At 40.5% G+C, this 19,588-nt stretch overlaps 1 protein-coding gene and 1 long non-coding RNA gene across 3 annotated transcripts; one reads left to right on the forward strand and one right to left on the reverse strand.

The window, feature by feature from the left end:
* Positions 1–1,007: 1,007 nt before the first annotated feature.
* On the reverse strand, positions 1,008–4,367 carry LOC132623734 (uncharacterized). 2 transcript variants are annotated; one of them, XR_009576365.1, is made up of 4 exons: positions 4,194–4,367; positions 1,739–2,055; positions 1,436–1,597; positions 1,008–1,343 (listed from the first exon to the last, which is right to left on the reverse strand). It is a non-coding gene; the product is annotated as an uncharacterized LOC132623734 (long non-coding RNA). The 2 variants fall into 2 exon arrangements; XR_009576366.1 differs by lacking the exon at positions 1,739–2,055 and having other exon boundaries at positions 4,194–4,351.
* A 6,420-nt stretch (positions 4,368–10,787) lies between these two features.
* LOC132624221 (RING-H2 finger protein ATL8-like) lies at positions 10,788–12,845 on the forward strand. Its single transcript, XM_060339032.1, has 3 exons — positions 10,788–11,156; positions 11,364–11,502; positions 12,607–12,845. The coding sequence occupies exons 1-3, from the start codon at positions 10,788–10,790 to the stop codon at positions 12,843–12,845; spliced, it is 747 nt and encodes a 248-aa protein (XP_060195015.1).
* The last annotated feature ends 6,743 nt before the right edge of the window (positions 12,846–19,588 follow it).

Genomic DNA, 19,588 nt, shown 5'->3' on the forward strand with positions numbered 1-19,588 from the left:
TTAAAAATTCAAAACCAAACCAAACCTAACCCAAATAAATATCAGTTTATTTAATCGGTTTGGTTTTGATTGTATGTTTGGATCGGTTTATAACCAAACCGTGAACACCCCTACCTTCAGTAATTGTTCCTACTTGTATTATCTAGTTACTTGAGTCCGTATTATTTTTATTACGTGCCAATTGTTTCTTGCTTTGCTATTTTATTTTCGTTGTGTGTTTCTTGGTTCCTAGTCTGTTAGTTTGTTTGTCCTTTCATTTGAACAAAAACTCCATTCCGAGTTCTTTCTCCTCTTCCATGGATTTCCAAAGTTCTCCAATATTTGCTTTTGTCTCTGTTTATTCTATTATTAGTTCTATTGTTCCGATCCGCTTGTGTTTCAGGAAATCAAACCGAAGTAAATTCATTCAACAATGCCCCCTCGGGACATTCTGTATTGGATTTTGCCAACACCCTTTCACCTTCCTTGCTTTCTGTTCTGTCTTGCATTTCACCATGGCACACTCTTCCTTTCAAACCTTATTCTATGATTAATTACTATTTTAATTATAGAGTTGTCCTTTCTTTCTTCTAATTGCTTGTTACCTCTTTCTCTACTTGCTCTTCATTATTTTGTTACTTTCAATTGCTTCCGCATATTCGGTTGTTATCATTTGGATTTATTTTATGACGTTTCAAATTTTTTCTGAGCATGCAATTTAGGTGGTGGGGGGTAACAACTTTATACCCTCCCTGTGTGAGGCCTCTTGGCGAGTATGACAAATTTGATGTCTCAATCATACCAGTTGCATCACCTATCAAGTTGATAATTCTTGTCCCAGTTATTGTTTGTGCCTGTTGTCTATTCTGAACGCTTGTCCTTGCCTCTGAAACAACTTTAGGTCTCAGGTCAGACTCCTCTTCATCTGCAAATTATGAAAAACCAAAGCATGGATATGAATTGCTAGTGGGCTTGTGAGGATTCAATGTTGGGTAGGCATGAAGACAAAGAATCGTTGGATTCCTGAGTGGTCTAAGTTGCCTCTGGTCTAAATAGTTGTGTGTCCACATCAACGTCTTCAAATCAATAGTTGGATTCTTCCTTTCTCACTGGCCGTTTTTCCTTAACATGTTATCATAAAAACAAGAAAATGATTACAGAATTAAAAATACACTGTTAATGGATACTGAAAGTAACATGTACGTTCTTGCACCCTTTTGCGTTGTTGTTTGTCTCTGCACTTTTGTTGCACACCATATTCCTCTTCCTTGAAATAGACTATGCTCTTTGTCTTTTGATGGTGTCATCTTTTTGTCTATTCCTCTTCACCTTACGCCTGCCAGCTAACTTGATAATTGTGTTGGCTTCATTGCATGAAAAGAGACTACTTTTCAGAATTTATCACTCCTAACAGGCTGCAAATTATATGAATAAACTCTTAAGGTTACCGTACTACCAATGAATTTCTGTCAAGGGGTCATCCTCTTATACATCAAAGCTTTGATAGCATGAGGACATGGTATGCCAGAAAGTTGTCGTGTTCTGCAAGCGCATTGTTTTGAACTCAAGCTCACTGTGTGTCTATCAGCCCCTTCAATAATCTCATATCCAAAGTCACCTTTAAAATGAAAAACACAAGTATGAGCAATTCTCAAATAATCAACATAAAGCCTCACACATTGGACTGAAGTTAGTAGGCCTCATCATGTTGATAACCTTGAATCTAATGTTCTTTAGCATTGTGATTATGGGTTTGTACCTTGCATCTAAGATTCATGTATTGAATGACTTTGAAACGTTGTTATCCACAACCATATTTTTCATACAATTTCAAAAATGTTCTACACAATGATTGAGGAGGATAATGAATCAAATCTCGTACAACATCTTCATACATGTCCCTTAGCTTCCTTAGTTGGTCATCAAACTACTCCTCATAGGTGGACCATACATTCCACCACATCAGCTTCTTCATTTAACAGATCTCCACCTCTTCATCCAATTAGACTTAATGTGTCTAACACAATTATTATGGTTAGCTTCTGGGAGAACAACTTTCATTACCTCAAGCAAATTCTACAATTCATAAGCAAAGAACATAAAATAAGATGTAAGTAAGAACATTATAAAACAAAAAAGTGGACAAAACTGTAATAAGAAAGACTGGACCATTTATATTATTAAATAACAAACAAAAAAAAAAAGTGGACAAAACTGTAACATGGAAAAGTGGACCGAAATTATAGAAAATATAAATGGACAGACCAATAGAAAATAGAAATGGTTCCTTTTGCATATCTGGAATGCAAGTGTATCCCTCTCCCATGTTTAGTTCCTGTGACATCTTCATCAGTCTCAAGAACCAGTCCCAGGTTCTCTTTGTCTCTTTGTCAAATACATCTCAAGCTATAGGATAAAAATGACTGTTTGAGTCAAGTGGAACAACAACCAAAACCCGACCTTTAGCTTTTCCCTTGAGAAATGTCCCATCCAATTCAATGAAATGTTCTAAACCTTTCTTGAAACCCATCTTCAATGAATGGAAACAAATGTATATTCGATAGAATTTCTTCCTACCTTCGAGAAGTTCATCTTTTGATAAATTGATAATTATATCATTTCCATAATTACTGTCCTCAACTTATTGGCATAGGCTTCTAGCCTATTATAATCATCCTTAAAGCTGCATTGCAGTTTATCCAGAATATTTTTTTTTACCCTCTTGCACTTGTCATGACTTGAATTAAGCTCAAATGCAGTTTTAAAGTCAGCCCGCATCTCTTTCACTTTATCTTTAGGATTATCTTGCAACTTCTTTTTAAACTAGTGTGCAATGGTGAAGTAATCAACTTTACTGTTATCATAAGAAATGAACCAATTATGATATATTTTTAGAATCTTCTAACCTCGGGGCAGTCCCCATCCTTAGAAATGAGACAAACAAACGGGCAACCTACTTGACTCATACCCCAGCCTTTTTGTTGTCACTTTTAATAACCTCAACTCTTTCTTATTTGCCAAAGCATACATTTCAAACACTTCCTAGCTTCAAGAATGTCCTTGAAGATCATACTGTTGTCTAGTTCTTCGTAATCTAACAATTGATCAGTAATGCTCTCAGTCTCAGTTGAGCTATAATTAGTAATAACTCCTACACTAGGTTCAATAGTCTCAGGGATAGGTTCAGCAGCATCATCATTAGGTTCATCATCAATTTGATTAGGTTCAGAAGGCTCAGTATAATTCAGAATATCAGATATATCAATTGCTAACTCACAATTATCAATAACAAATTAGTTAATCACAAAGTAATCAGTACTAGCCATAGCCAATAAGCTCCTAATACCACTACCCCCCTCAATTTCATAGAAACTACCATAAGGGACAACTACTATAAGTTGTTGAACCCCAATAAACCCTAAATTATTACAGTACTCATCTACAATCCTAATACAATATAGATGGTTAGAGTCATAGCCTGCCCAAATATGAAATTACTTTTTATGATACTTGACTTGTGGCTCATAAGTCCATTCCCAACCGTAGTTGAGTATTACGTCCAAGTTAACCATGATAAATAAACTGTAACCAAACACATAATAAAAGGATCAACTATTGTTTGCAGTAATAAGGAAATATAGAACAAGAAAGAATAAGAGATTGACTTTAAGGGACCAATAGAAACTAAACTAAGACATGAACTTCTCTTTTTAAATAAAGGCATGAAATTAAGCAAAATTAGGAAGAAACAAATAAAAAAAGTAAGTTAAGTTATATTCAAGTCAAAGCCCTATCCCTAAACTATCAATACAGAAACACTAAACCACTGACCCATAAACCTTAAACCAGCACGGACATTTAAGTTCACGGGACCACCACAACAGCCAAAACAGCCCTAGATTTGGATCTAATATAAATCAGCAGAAAAATCCATCCACATTCGGGACCACCACTTCAAGCACATGATATACTAATATCCATAAAGTAAAAGCCAAAATTAAGCCCCCGAGATGAATAGAATAAGTTAAAGTTACAGATTTTCTCATATAAGCCAAAAACATACATGAAATCACAAACAAATTGACAAAATCTCAAAACTAGTACATAATCTGAAAATAATTGAGAGAATCTGAAAACCCTGGTATAATCACTAACACTCAACATATTACAACAACAACAAGCAACAAAATACGATTTTAAAAGAGAAATCTTACCTTGAAAAGATGAGAAGCTGAAAATCCTTATCTCCAACTTTCTCTAATCGCGGCTAAGTTTGATATGAAATGAGGTTTCTAATTGAAACCTCAGCTTAAGACGTAGGTGATGATCGAGTCGGGTATAGGGAAGCTTCGGTTTAAAACAATTAGTTGGGTAAAAGATTTAATTAAATAAAAGGGATGGGAAATTGAGATCATGACACGTGTCCAGGGGAAAGGGGCCATTAAACGTGGGAGTACAAATATTAAAAAGCTAACGGCGAGGATAAGGACCAACAAATAGTATGAAAAAGGATATGTACAACTATTTTCAGGTAGTACAGGGATATATATGACCTTTTTCATATACTTTTAAATTTTTTATTTTACCCGTAATGAGATGATTTGTAGCCACACAAATGTCTATTACTTTTTTAGACCACAAGTTTTGAAAATCTTCTTTTCATTCTTAAACTCAATGTTCCGTCAAACACCTTCACATAAATTGAGACAGGGAAAGTATTATTTTTTGACACACTAAGAAAACTACTCTCTTTACTCCATTTTATATGCCCTAGTGGAGAGCCAAATGATACTTTCTCTGATCATGATTTATTAAATATTTTAAATTTGTCAATTATTATGAATTTATAATTTTTTTTTACATAATTTGTAAATATTAATTTTATTTAAAACTAAAAATTTTATGTTTGAATTTATAGAAATAATAATTAGTTTAATTTTGGTATGCAATATGCGCGACCAGTATTTTAAAAAGCGTGGGCGTAAGGCGAAACGTTTTTACATATGCCTCGGCGAGGTGTAAGCTTCATGAGCATTTAATTTTTAGTATTTTATAAATTAATAGAATAAATATATAAATTAAAAAAGATTGAAATTATAAAAAAAATAAAAAAATAAAAAAATTAGTAGAAAAGTGTAAATATATCAACATGCTAATATGTGCACGAATCATTAAACAAAAATCTTGAAAAAGTGAATGACGTAACAATGCATTATACCAATAGCATGATTATGATGAAACATAATTAGAGTTGTAAAAATGATACTCTATCATAATAATTCAAAGATAAAAACGACAACATTATAAAGCTATTGTTTTAAAACTTACAACTATATAATAAATTAATACTCATTATAATACAAATCGTCAGAATAGAGTCTTCAAAACATTATCTAAACTAGAGCGATACCAAATGAAATTATAAAACTAAAAACCCTCATGAAAAAGATAACTTGAAGATTGCTAAAACAAATCTTGAAGAAAATAAAGCATAAAGAAGGAAAAAACAAGCATGGAAGCATAGTAAGAATTAGAGGATAAAACTATTGGCTTTTAGTTTGCACTTTGTGCTAAATAGTGTAAATATGTAGTAAAAGAATATTTTGTAAATCTTCTATTTTAGGTTAGTATAGTTTGTATCCTAATAGGACATTGTAACTATGGTATATTTACCAACTCAATCAATGAGAATAATCACAGAATTAATCTCTTTCATGGTATCAGATACTAGGGTTTCTTTTCATTCTCTTCCGCTGCCCTAATTCTCCAACGTCCTCTACCCACTTTTCCGACGTCTTCTTCTTCTTCTTCTTCTTCTTCTTCGATTTCCATCCATTTTTCTTCCCTTCCATCAATGGCAGACACCAAGTTCCATCCTGCTTTGGCTGTCTCCAACATCAAGAATCACATCCCAATCATTCTTGAGATGGAAACGGATCATTATTCGGCTTGGGCCGAATTATTCAAACTTCATGCCCGGTCTCACCGTGTCCTTTCCCACATTCTGCCAACCGGAAAGGAGAAGGCTCCTATCACCGACGACGAAAAGGAGTTGTGGTCCACTTTGGATGCCACGGTACTTCAATGGGTATATGCAACCATCTCCACGGACTTATTGCATACAATCATCGAAGAAGACCTATCGGCAAAGGAGGCCTGGGATCGCCTCCATAATCTTTTTCAAGACAACAAAAACTCCCATGTCGTTGCTTTGGAACATGATTTCTCTCATGTCAAGATGCGGGATTTTTCAAACGCTTCGGCGTATTGCCAACGTCTCAAGACCTTGGCTGATCAACTTAAGAGTGTGGGGGCTCCGGTGACCGACAACCGCCTCGTTCTCCAACTGGTGGCTGGACTCCCAGAGGCATACAAGAATTTGGGTACCTACATCCGCCAAAGTAAGCCTCTTCCACCATTCTCCGAAGCTCAGTCAAGTTTGTGCCTTGAGGAAAAGGCGTTGGCTGAAATGCACGATGACTCGGCCGCGGCTATGGTGGCTAATTCCAAATGTGATTTTGATGACTCTTCTCATCTGGAAAATTCTGGTCGTTCTCACCATCATCGGGGCAAAAATAACAACAAAAACCGCGGCTCTAGCGGCGGGAATAATAACGGTGGTGGTCGTGGTTCGAGCGGCGGCAGTGGCAGCCGACGCCGTGAAGGACGCCCCTTAGGTGACCAACAGCAGTGGCAACAGCCCTCCTCACCGTGGCAGTGGGGTTGGATGCCTCAGTGGGCTCCCCCTTGCCCGTATCCTACCACGCAGTGGGCTCGGCCACAGCAGCAGTGGCAGCCGCCATCTTCTTCGTCTGGCCCGAGGTCGCTGGCCCAGCCTGGCATTTTGGGCTCGCGACCACAGCAGCAGGCATATGCAGCCGCGGGCCCCCCGACGCAATGGACTCCGACGGATATTGAATCGGCCATGCACACGATGACGTTAAACCAACCCGATTCGAATTGGTATATGGATACCGGCGCCACGTCCCATATGACATCCACAAAAGGTACTCTCTCGTCTTATTTTAATTTGAGCAATCGTAATACTGGCATTGTTGTTGGTAATGGTAATTCAATTCCAATTCGAGGTTGTGGTCATGCTAAATTGCCACCCCCGAACCCTCCTTTATTGTTAAACAATGTCCTTCATGAGCCAAAACTCATAAAGAACTTGATATCGGTTCGTAAATTTACTACTGATAACTATGTGAGTGTTGAATTTGATCCTTATGGGTTTTCTGTGAAGGATTTCCGGACGGGGATGGCTCTCATGAGATGTAATAGTAGGGGTGCTCTCTATCCACTGTCCACCTTCAAATTTTCCACCAATTCACCGTCGACTTTTGCTGCCTTGTCTTCTACCCGTTGGCATGATCGTTTGGGCCACCCGGGAGCTTCTATTTTGGATTTTCTTAGGCGTAATAAAAGCATTGAATGTAATAGTTCTAGTTCATCTAGTATTTGTCATTCTTGCGTTCTTGGTAAACATGTTAAGTTGCCATTTGCTAGTTCTATTTCCGAAACTTTGTTTCCATTTGACATTATTCATAGTGATTTGTGGACTTCTCCAATTTTGAGTTCTATGGGCCATCGTTATTATGTTCTGTTTTTGAATGATTTTACCAACTATTTGTGGACTTTCCCTTTGGCTAGAAAATCTGATGTTTACTCAAAATTCATGGATTTTAAGACCCATATTCTTACTCAATTTGAACGTCCTATCAAGAATGTCCAATGTGATAATGGGAGGGAATATACTAATAGTCAATTCGGAAAATTTTGTGCATCCAATGGGATGTCCTCATACATCCTCTCAAAATAGGAAAACAGAAAGAAAAATTCGTTCACTAAATAATGTCATCCGGACTCTTCTTGCTCATGCCTCCATTTCTCCGTCTTTTTGGCATCATGCATTGCAAATGGCGTCGTATCTCATTAATATTTTACCAAGTAAGCTATTGGGTCACAAATCACCTTTAGAGGTCCTTTACCAACGGAAACCATCTTATTCTCATCTCCGAGTCTTTGGGTGTTTATGTTATCCCCTTTTTCCGTCTACTACTATTCACAAGTTGCACCCTCGGTCAACTCCATATGTCTTTTTGGGATATCCACCAAACCATCGTGGCTACAAATGTTTTGATTTATCCGCAAATAAAATCATTATTTGTCATCACGTTTTATTTGATGAGACTCAATTTCCGTTTTCCAAAATCCATACTCCGGCTCCCACCTCTTATGACTTCCTTGATGATGGCCTCTCTCCTTACTTGATCCATCATATAGCCGCCAGCCCTCCACCGCTGCCCTGTCCCCCTCCGTCGCTGCCCGTGACTCAGGACCACGCCGACCCCTCCCCACCTGGGCAGCAACCTCCATCGTCCTCTACGCAGGACCAGTCCGCCCCTCTCCCCCACCAGCTTCCCACCACCCCGCAAAACTCGACCATTTCTCCACCTGTCCAGCCCAATACCCACACACGCATGGTCACTCATAGTCAGCGCGGGATTTTCAATCCCAAGCACCCATTTAATCTACATGTGGCGGTTACCAAGTCCCCCATACCTCGTAAACCGTTGGATGCTCTACGTGACCCGAATTGGACATTGGCCATGGATGATGAATATGATGCTCTTATTAAAAATAAGACGTGGGAGTTGGTACCCCGTCCACCTAATGTGAATGTTATTCGTTCTATGTGGATTTTTACTCATAAAGAAAAGTCTAATGGTGATTTTGAGAGGCATAAAGCCCGTCTTGTAGGTGATGGCAAAACACAGCAGGTTGGCATTGATTGTGGTGAGACTTTCAGTACAGTCGTGAAGCCAGCAACGATCCGCACTGTCTTAAGTCTAGCTCTATCTAAACATTGGCCCATTCATCAGTTGGATGTCAAAAATGCATTTCTTCATGGCGAGCTCAAGGAGACGGTTTATATGCATCAGCCTATGGGTTTTAGAGACCCATCTCGTCCCGATTATGTGTGTTTGTTGCGCAAGTCCTTATATGGGCTTAAACAGGCACCGAGAGCTTGGTATAAAAGATTTGCTGACTTTGTTTCTTCCATTGGTTTTGCTAATAGCAGGTCTGACCACTCCTTGTTCATCTATCGCAAAGGGCACCACTTGGCTTACATTTTACTATATGTGGATGATATTATTCTTACTGCTTCTTCAGATGCTCTCCGCTGTTCTATTATGGGCCTTCTTGGCTCAGAATTTGCTATGAAGAACTTAGGTCCTTTGAACTATTTTCTTGGCATTGCGGTGACCCGTCACAAGGGTGGTATGTTTCTATCACAACGAAGTTATGCTACGGACATTATTGAACGTGCAGGAATGTCCTCGTGTAAGCCTTCTTCCACTCCGGTTGACACTAAACCGAAGGTCAGTGCCTCTTCTGGCGATCTGTGTGACGATCCCACTCATTTCCGGAGCCTTGCAGGTGCTCTTCAGTATCTTACCTTCACCCGACCGGATATTCTTATGCCGTACAGCAGATTTGTCTTCATATGCATGCTCCACGAGATACGCATATGCTTGCTCTTAAGCGGATTATTCGGTATATTCAGGGTACTCTTGATCATGGTTTGCATCTCTACTCATCTTCAGTTACTGATTTGGTTTCATACACTGATGCTGATTGGGGGGGATGTCCAGACACCAGACGCTCGACGTCGGGTTATTGTGTGTGTTTTGGGAGATAATTTGATATCCTGGTCATCTAAGCGCCAACCTACTCTTTCCCGCTCTAGTGCGGAAGCAGAATATAGGGGGGTTGCTAATGTTGTCTCTGAATCATGATGGATACGTAACCTCCTCTTGGAACTACATTGTCCGATCCCTAAGGCTACTTTAGTTTATTGTGATAATGTCAGTGCCATTTACCTGTCAGGAAATCCAGTCCAACATCAGCGCACCAAGCACATTGAGATGGATATACATTTTGTTCGTGAAAAGGTGGCGCGCGGCCACGTCCGTGTCCTTCATGTTCCGTCCCGATATCAGCTCGCCGATATTTTCACTAAAGGACTGCCACAGGTCTTATTTGAAGATTTTCGGGACAGTCTCAGCGTTCGTAAACCTCCCGTTTCGACTGCGGGGGTGTGATAAATAGTGTAAATATGTAGTAAAAGAATATTTTATAAATCTTCTATTTTAGGTTAGTATAGTTTGTATCCTAATAGGACATTGTAACTATGGTATATTTACCAACTCAATCAATGAGAATAATCACGGAATTAATCTCTTTCACTTTGCATTCAAAGGTCTAAAGTATATCTCTTACTCCGTAAACAACAAAGAGAAAATATTATGAAATTAGGATAAACAATTAGAAAAAACTTTTGACTTTTGTGATTTTTAGTTTAAGAATTTACTACTCCTATTAGTTAACTTTGAATATTTATCTTTTAGAAAATGATTTATTAAGTAATTTTGGCTCAAATTAAGTTCTCGAGGCTTACATCCCAAATAAATGCCCAAAATGTTGGTGCTTACGCCGAGACGAACACCTGGAATGTCGAGGCTTATGCCCCACCAATACGCCTCCGTGACTTTTTGGCACTCCTCGTTTCGGGGCTCGCAAAAAATGCATTTTAAAACACTGCACAACTGGATCACATAAATTAAAACTGAGAAAGTAGTATACTTGTCTAATTTATATTCCATCTTCACTAGTACCTTTCAACACTCTAGCTATATATACACTCATTCTTGGCTGACCCAATTTATTTCGTTTTCATAGCCATAACCGACATTTCAACCCCCTCTTTTAATTATGTTTCTCCCCGCTAATCCGAATAAATTATGGCGTGTCCAGTACTTAGATTTCTTCTAAGCACCAACTCATCATCTCCCTTAACTTCACCGCCACCGTCATCGGATCATGTGTCAATGGAGCCAGACTACGTCATTATCATAGCAGCGCTACTCTGTGCACTGATGTGCATCATAGGACTCAGCGCAACAGTTCGGTTCGTTTGGCAACACCGGGCCCGGCAAGGAGCTACCGGAGGTCAGTCAGCTGCGTTGGCAGCGGCGAATAAAGGATTTAAGAAGAAAGTGTTGCAGTCATTGCCCAATTTCAGTTTTGACCCTTCGGCAGCGACTGCAACTAGTTCGGCGGCGCTGTGTGCTATATGTCTGACGGACTATACAGACGGAGATGAGATTAAGGTAATTCTGAAGGAAAATATTCTATTCAAAATGTCAATGCTTACAATTCTCATATGAAAATAGCTATCAGCATTCTTATTATACAAAGACTATTTTACCTTAAAACAGGAAATTTATTTCTATATATGTTGTAACTAGACATGAATCAAATTGTCAAATCGTAATTAATTTTGATTTCCTATCACTTTGAATAATTTTTTTCAATAGGTTCTGCCACAGTGTGGACATAGGTTTCATGTTGAGTGTGTTGACACGTGGCTGGGTTCACACTCGTCGTGTCCGTCTTGCCGTCAGATACTCGTAGCTAGTCAGTGCCGGAAGTGCTGCGACTTCCCTGCAGTTTCCGGCAATTCCATTCAGGGACGCCGGAGCCGCCATATATAAAAGGATTCAAATTCAACTGATTTTTGTTTCTTCATCAGGAAATTATATGGCACAAATAGGTAAATTAATTTTCCTTTTGGACATGGATAATTTTCGCTTTTCTCGGAAAGTTTATTCCGAATTCATGTTTTGATATTTTGAAAAACTTCAAATAGATATGTTCACATTTTCACTCCAAATTAATCACAAAAATTGAATATTTATTGTTTTATGTCCAAACACAACTCCAATTCCCAAATACAATTTTCCATCCTATCCTTTTTCCAAACGCCCACTAAAACTATACTTCCTCTGTCTCAATTTACGTGGTACTTTGGATAGTTAATTTGATTAAAATTCGAAGCTAAATTGAATTAGATTTGTATACGGGTAAAACCGAGGATATGGATATACTCGGTTTCCCGATGTGAATGTTATGTTCATCATGCTCGACCAGGATAAGACCGGTTTGTAGGGGATCGGGCGCCAAGCTAGATCTAGAACGAGACATTAAGGCAGGATGAAGAGGCGGTTAACCACCATGAGGAGAAGACCGGAATATCCGCCCTCAGCCGGATATTTCGGCACCAATCCCGGCAACAGCTGTCAATAGATTCCTTTTCTTACTTAGAATTGTACTAGGGTTAGGACTCCTCTACTATATAAAGAGGAGACCCCCATTCATTTGAGGGGTTCCTTTTTTCTGGGCACATAAAAGAGAGATCATGTACTAAGCAAGGCAATACAATCATCTGAGTTCATTCATCTTTTCTAAAGTTCTCTTTGTTACTCACTGTTCAAACATCCCATCATAAGGATTCGACCTTGGTTATCAGTACCCCAGGCCAGTCATTATTCATTTTGGTCAGATCTATATATTTCATTTTACTTATTCGTTTATCGTGTAATCTAATCTCGTGTTGAATTAAACCACATATCCTTAGCACCACATACAAATTCAATTGTTTTCTATTTTAAGGCTAAATTGTTTGGCGCCCACCGTGCGGCCAGGGATAATAGTGGTGGTTTAATACAAGTTCTAATTACACTCGATATTTTATACTTGTTCTTTGAGGTTTGATTTCAGGTCTACCAGGCATGTCAGACTCCCATTCTGTCAATTTTCAAGTTGAGTCAAGCCATCACGAGCACAACGATGAGGGCGTACCTAACAACAACGTACCCCCAGTTAATCCTGACCAGGTAGGGTCATTGGTGGGAAACGTGCCGGCCGGTGGGGATAATGGATCCATGCTGCAACAACTCCAAAACCAGTTGGACATGGATATAGCCCAACTACATGCCCAGCAAGAGATCATAGGATAATTACAAAACCGAAATCAAGCACCCGATGTTGCTCCATCGGAACAGACCGAGAAAACGGAAGAAAGGCACGCTGCTCGGAATAACGAGAACCATCTCGGGCAGAGTGTCGAGCTGGTAAGGATGCTCGAAGAATTGACGCAACGAGTCGAATCCGGCGAAAAAAAGATAGAGGCGAACGATAAGAAGGTGGAGAACTACAACTCGGAGGTCGACCAGATTCCTGGGGCACCTCCGGTGTTGAAGGGACCGGATTCGAAAAAATTCGTCCAAATGCCTTTTTCGCCAAGTGCTGCGCAGATGAAAATCCCGAAGAGATTTCGCATGCCCGATATCCCAAAGTATAACGAGACAACGGACCCAAACGCACATATGACTGCATAGACGTGTGCTATTAAAGGCAACGATCTCTCCGACGATCAAAGGGAGTCGGTGCTGCTTAAGAAATTTGGGGAAACCCTGTCTAAGGGAGCAATGATATGGTATCACAACTTGCCCGAGCATTCGATTGATTCATTTGCCATGCTAACAGATACTTTTATCAAAGCTCACGCCGGAGCTATCAAGGTCGAAACTCGGAAATCGGACTTGTTCAATGTTAAGCAGCGAGATGACGAAACCCTCCGCGAGTTTGTGGCCCAGTTTCAAATGGAACGCATGGACTTACCTCCAGTCATTGATGATTGGGACGTTCAGTATTTCGCTCAAGGGCTCAACTCAAGAAGCTCGATCACATCTATGGAGCTAAATCAAAATCTAACAGAGTACCCGACAATCACTTGGGCTGATGTACACAACAGGTATCAATCGAAGATCAGGGTCGAAGATGATAAGATTCTGAGAGCCGCCTCAGTATCATGGCATTCCGATAAAGGGAATGATCGATCGAGGAGAACAACATATCGAGATTCAAAACCATCATATGACAGGTATCAACCTTACCCACTTGATCGAAGGGGCAACGGGCGCAACAGTGAATCGAGCAAGAACGATAGGAGGAACAATCGAAGGAACGATCGAGGCCAAAGTAATCGCGGACTGATGAACAGAAATGTTGTCGATAGAACCTCGGGAAATAGAGAAATCCCAAGGTTGTCCGAGTGTAATTTCTGCGTCGATCTAGCGACCATAGCAGTGGTCGTTATCCGTAACAGGGAAACGAGACACCCAAGGCCAATCCAATATGATCCATAGAAGCGGGATAAAAGCCTTATTTGCAAATACCATCACACTCACGGCCATCGAACCGAAGATTGTAGGCAGTTGAGAGAGGAGGTTGCTCGTCTGTTTAATTTGGGACACCTTCGAGAATTTCTAAGTGAACGAGCAAAAACTCACTTCAAGAACATGGACGCCAACAAGCAAGATAGACTGGAAAAGCCTCAGCAAGTGATCCATATGATCATGGGAGGAACAAACGTCCCCCTGGGGCCAGTAGTGAAACGCACCAAAGTTTTCATAACAAGAGAAAAGCGTATTCGGAATTATGACCCCGACGGTCCTATGTCGTTTAGTGACTAGGACATGAAAGGCATCGTTCAGCCTCATAACGACGCACTGGTAATATCTGTCCTTGTCAATAAATTTAGAATTAAACGTGTGCTGATTGATCTAGGTAGCTCGGCTAATATCATCCGATGAAGAGTCATCGAGCAGCTGGGGCTACTAGATCAGATCGTGCCAGCAATACGAGTCCTCAACGGATTTAACATGGCCTGCGAAACGACGAAGGGTGAGATCACCTTACCAATCAACACGGTCGGAACTACGCAGCAGACCAAATTTTATGTGAGAGAGTGAGACATGGGATACAACGTATTATTGGGAAGACCGTGGATTCACCTCATGAAAGCGGTCCCCTCAACTATGCATCAGGCGTTGAAATTCCCTACCTCAGAAGGGATCAAAACCGTTCATGGTGAGCAACAGGACGCAAAGGAAATGTTCGCGATCGAAGAATCTGTTACGAAGGCAATGATACCGGAATGGAACGAAGGGGAAAGTGCCAAATACAATCACAGATTTCGATCCTGGTGTCGTCGGAGGATCGGAATAGGAATACACTAGATGAAGAGTTAGAGTTCCGAGTTCCGAGGACCTTTGTGGTACTCGATGATTCAGATGCCACTAAATTCATAGTCGAAGAGCTCGAGCAAGTCATACTGTTCGTTCATCTACCTGACAGGAAGGTATACCTGGGCACGGGGTTAACCCCCCGAGCTCAGGAATTTTTTTATTGAATTTCTTAAAAATAACTCAGATTTCTTTGCCTGGTCCCATTTAGACATGATAGGTATCCCACCGGAGGTAACAATGCACAAGTTGAGTCTGGATTTGATTTTTCCTCCCGTCAAACAAAAGCGGAGGCGTAGCCCGAGGTAAAGCATGCGTTCGTCAAAGAGGAGGTAACTAAGCTCCTTAACATAGGATCCATTCGAGAGGTTAAATACTCGGACTGGTTAGCTAATGTTGTAGTAGTACCTAAAAAGGGAAATAAATTTAGAATGTGCGTAGACTATAAAGATTTAAATAAGGCTTGCCCGAAAGATTCATTTTCTTTTCCCAGCATCGATCGCATGATCGACGCTACTGCGGGTCACGATACACTGAGTTTCCTCGATGCCTACTCCGGGTACAAGCAAATATAGATGGACCCGGAGGATCGAGAAAAAACCTCTTTCATAACTAGATCTGGGCACGTATTGTTATAATGTAATGTCCTTCGGCCTAAAAAATACCAATGCCACCTATCAGTGGCTGGTCAACCATATGTTTGAGCACCAAATAGGGAAATCAATTAAAGTTTATATAGAGGACCATTTAAAGTATTTACAAGAAACTTTTTGTATATTAAGGAAGTATAACATGAAGCTGAACCCGGAAAAATGTGCCTTTGGTGTTGGTTCGGGTAAGTTTCTCGGATTCATGGTATCGAATCGAGGAATTGAAATCAACCCAGATAAGATAAAGGCAATTGAAGACATCACCGTGATAAACGACATCAAAGGGGTACAAAGGTTGACCGGGCGGATAGCTGCCCTAAGACGATTCATCTTCAGATCCTCGGACAAAAGTCATCGGTTTTTCTCATTGCTAAAGAAAAAGACCGACTTTGCTTGGACCCCCGAATGTCAGATGGCCTTAGCAGAGCTCAAGAAGTACTTATCAAGCCCGCCTTTGCTTCACACGCCAAAAGCGAACAAACAGTTGTATCTGTACTTGGCGGTGTCTGAGATAGCGGTAAGTGGTGTCCTTATTCGAGAGGAAGAAGGTACGCAATACCCGATTTATTTTGTAAGCAGAACCCTAGGTGACGCTGAAACTCGATACCCGCATTTAGAAAAACATGCTTTGGCTTTACTGAGCGTATCTAGAAAATTAAAACCTTACTTTCAATGTCATACCATATGCGTCGTAACATCATACCCCTTAAGGAATGTCATGCATAAACCCGAACTCTCTGGCCGATTAGCAAAATGGGCTGTAGAGATTAGCGGGTATGATATTGAATATAGACCACGAACTGCTATTAAATCCCAAATACTGGCGGACTTCGTGGCCAACTTTGCGTCGGCCATGATCCCCGATGTTGATAAAGAGATGCTTCTTACCTCGGGGACTAGTTCGGGAATCTGGACCCTTTACATAGACGGTGCATCTAATATAAAAGTGTCCGGGTTAGGGATCGTTCTCAAACCTCCCTCGAGTGACATAATAAGACAATCTATTAGATCTACTGATTTGACTAATTACGAAGCCGAGTATGAGGCTATGATTGCAGGTTTAGAACTGGATAAGGGCTTGGGAGCCGAAATCATAGAGGTCAAGTGCGATTCTCTCCTGGTGGTCAACCAAGTGAATGGAACATTCGAAGTCAAGGACGACCGAATGCGGAGATACCTAGAAAATCTACAAGTTATCCTTCGCCGGTTCAAGGAATGAATATTGGAACACGTGCCTCGAGATCAAAATAATGAGGCAGATGCTCTTGAAAATTTGGAATCATCGGTAGAATCGGATGGGTTCAATTCTGGAGCTGTGGTGGAGTTGATGAGATTGGTCATCGAGACCGGTCACGCCGAGATAAACTCGACCAACCTCACTTGGGATTGGAGGAACAAATACATAAACTATCTTCAAATAGGAAAGCTACCGTCTGATGCCAAGGAATTAAGGGCCCTCTGAACCAAAGCAGCTAGATTTTGTTTGGTCGATGGCCAGTTATACCGAAGGTTATTCCACGGCCCCTTGGCGAGATATCTAGGGCCGGGAGAAACCAACTACGTTATGAGAGATATTCACGAGGGGACTTGCGAAAACCATTCAGGAGTTGACTCACTAGTCTGCAAGCTGATCAGAGCGGGTTACTATTGTAATGAGATGGAGGAGGACGCCAAAGCCTTCGCTCGAAAGTGCAACGAATGCCAAAGGCACGCTCCGTCAATACACCAACTCGGGGAAGATCTTTATCCGGTCTTTTCTCCATGGCCATTCATGAAATGGGGTATGGACATAGTGGGGCCTTTGCCATGGGCCCCAGGTAAGACACAATTTATTTTACTTATGACTAATTATTTCTTTAAATGGGTTGAAGCACAGGCACTCGAGAAGGTCAGGGAGATTGATTTCATTTATGACCGTATAATCTGTCGATTCGGGGTACCCGCAGAAATTGCATGCGATAACGGGAAGCAGTTCATAGGCAGCAAGGTTAGCAAGTTTTTCGAAGAATACAAGATCAAGAAGATCTTGTCCACCCTATATCACCCAAGCGCGAACGACCAAGCTGAATCTACCAATAAGATTATACTGCAGAATCTAAAGAAAAGATTAACCGGCTCTAAGCACCGGTGGAAAGAGGTTCTGCCCGAGGTCTTATGGGCTTATCGCACGACGGTAAGATCAAGCACCGGGAAAACTCCATTCTCCCTGTTATATGGAGCCGAGGCTCTAATACCCGTCGAAGTTGGTGAACCAGTCTTAAGATTCAAATATGCCACTGAAGACTCGAATCGTGAAGTAATGTCTCCTAGTTTGAATCTCGTGGACAAAAAGAGAGAAACTGCTTATACCTGGATAGCCGCACAAAAATAAAGGATGCAAAGATATTATAACCGAAAGGATAACTTTAGGCATTTTCAGATTAGGGACTTGGTGCTGAGGAAAGTCACACTCCACACCAAGAACTCTCACGAAGGAAAATTAGCCCCAAATTGGGAAGGGCCATATCGAGTCACCGGAATAACTGGGAAAGGTTCCTATCAGCTTGAGAACGAAGACGGAAAACAATTGAAAAATAACTGGAACGTGGCACACCTAAAGAGGTATTATTGTTAAAGGTACGAATAACCTTTTTTTTGTTTGAATGAATAAGTGACCATGCAGGCATACAACCTAATGGGCATCGGGAGCTGCACAATGGAAACCCGAGTGTCATAGACTTAAGACTGAAAGCACGTGTTGCACTCTTTTTCCCTTCAACCGTTTTTGTCCCGAAGGGGGTTTTCCGGCAAGGTTTTTAATAAGGCAGCGCCGAACAGCGTGCTACGCAAATAGAGCAGACCGATCGAAGACCAGTGTGCTCGGTCTCCGTATTCATCAGATCACAGGAACCAGACTTCTATGACAGAATGTTGTCCATGTCCGAGAGGCCTTTTGCTGAATTAGTCAAGATGGGAGAGGCCATAGAAGATGGTCTCAAGGCTGGTAAGATCATTAGCGTCTTCAACAAGGCATTTGGACAAGCCACTGCGTGTTACACCTTAGAAATTTCATGTCATCGTGTAGTGAATGAACCAACGCGAGCTTAAGGATAACAGAAATTTCTCAAGACTATAAGAAGGATATTTAGTAGTCTTAGAATGCATACGTTAAGATTTTGAAGTCATATGAATTGATGACATAAGGATTGATAAGGATAAGTGAAGTATAAGTGGGGTTTAGGAAAGGTTTCGTAAATTATTGCATTAAGAATTGTTGGTAAGGACTTGAGGATGAGTTATAGGGATGTTTATATCATTAATGAAGTATTAAACAAGTGTCAAGAAGGTTGTATAAGGATTGGAGATCAAACGAAACGACGAGAACAACTTCGGAAAAGTTGTGAGTTACACGGTCACCGTACACGGACAATATAACTTTATACGGACCATATAAGGGTCCGTATAACCTAACAGAAAGAAGTTTTTCCATGGTGGTAAACCACGAACACTTATACGGACCGTACATGGTTATACCGACGTACAAGTGGTCTGTATAGTACCCGACGGGCTGGACAAGTTGTAAGTATAAATACATGTTCCCACTCTTATTTTCTCATTCTTTTCACTTCTCCACTTCACTCCAAACTTATAGACTATTCCATACACTTCTTCAACATAAATTCAAGGGAAACCAAAGATCAAACACTAATATTCAAGGGAAATCAAGTATATGGAAGCTTGCTAGGGTTATGGAAGTTAGAAATTCCTTTGGAATTGAAGCAAGGGTTTTCTCCAAGTGAAGCAACCCCAACCAAAACCCGTTCCTACACATTCAAAGGTGATTTTTATGATTATTTCATGCTATTAAGAGTATTGGATGGTTGAGAAACTTGAATTATAGAAGAGGATAGAAAGCGGGGTTCAAATGTGGAAATAGTAGTATTCATGAGTGACAACTTGGGTTGAATCATAGTTCTTGGCATGTTATGATTATGGTTTTGTTGTAAATATTATTGTGAGTGTGGAAGAATCACTGTGTGTAAA

This window comes from Lycium barbarum, chromosome 12 (genome assembly GCF_019175385.1).
Source record: "Lycium barbarum isolate Lr01 chromosome 12, ASM1917538v2, whole genome shotgun sequence".
NCBI classification, from domain to species: Eukaryota; Viridiplantae; Streptophyta; class Magnoliopsida; order Solanales; family Solanaceae; genus Lycium; species Lycium barbarum.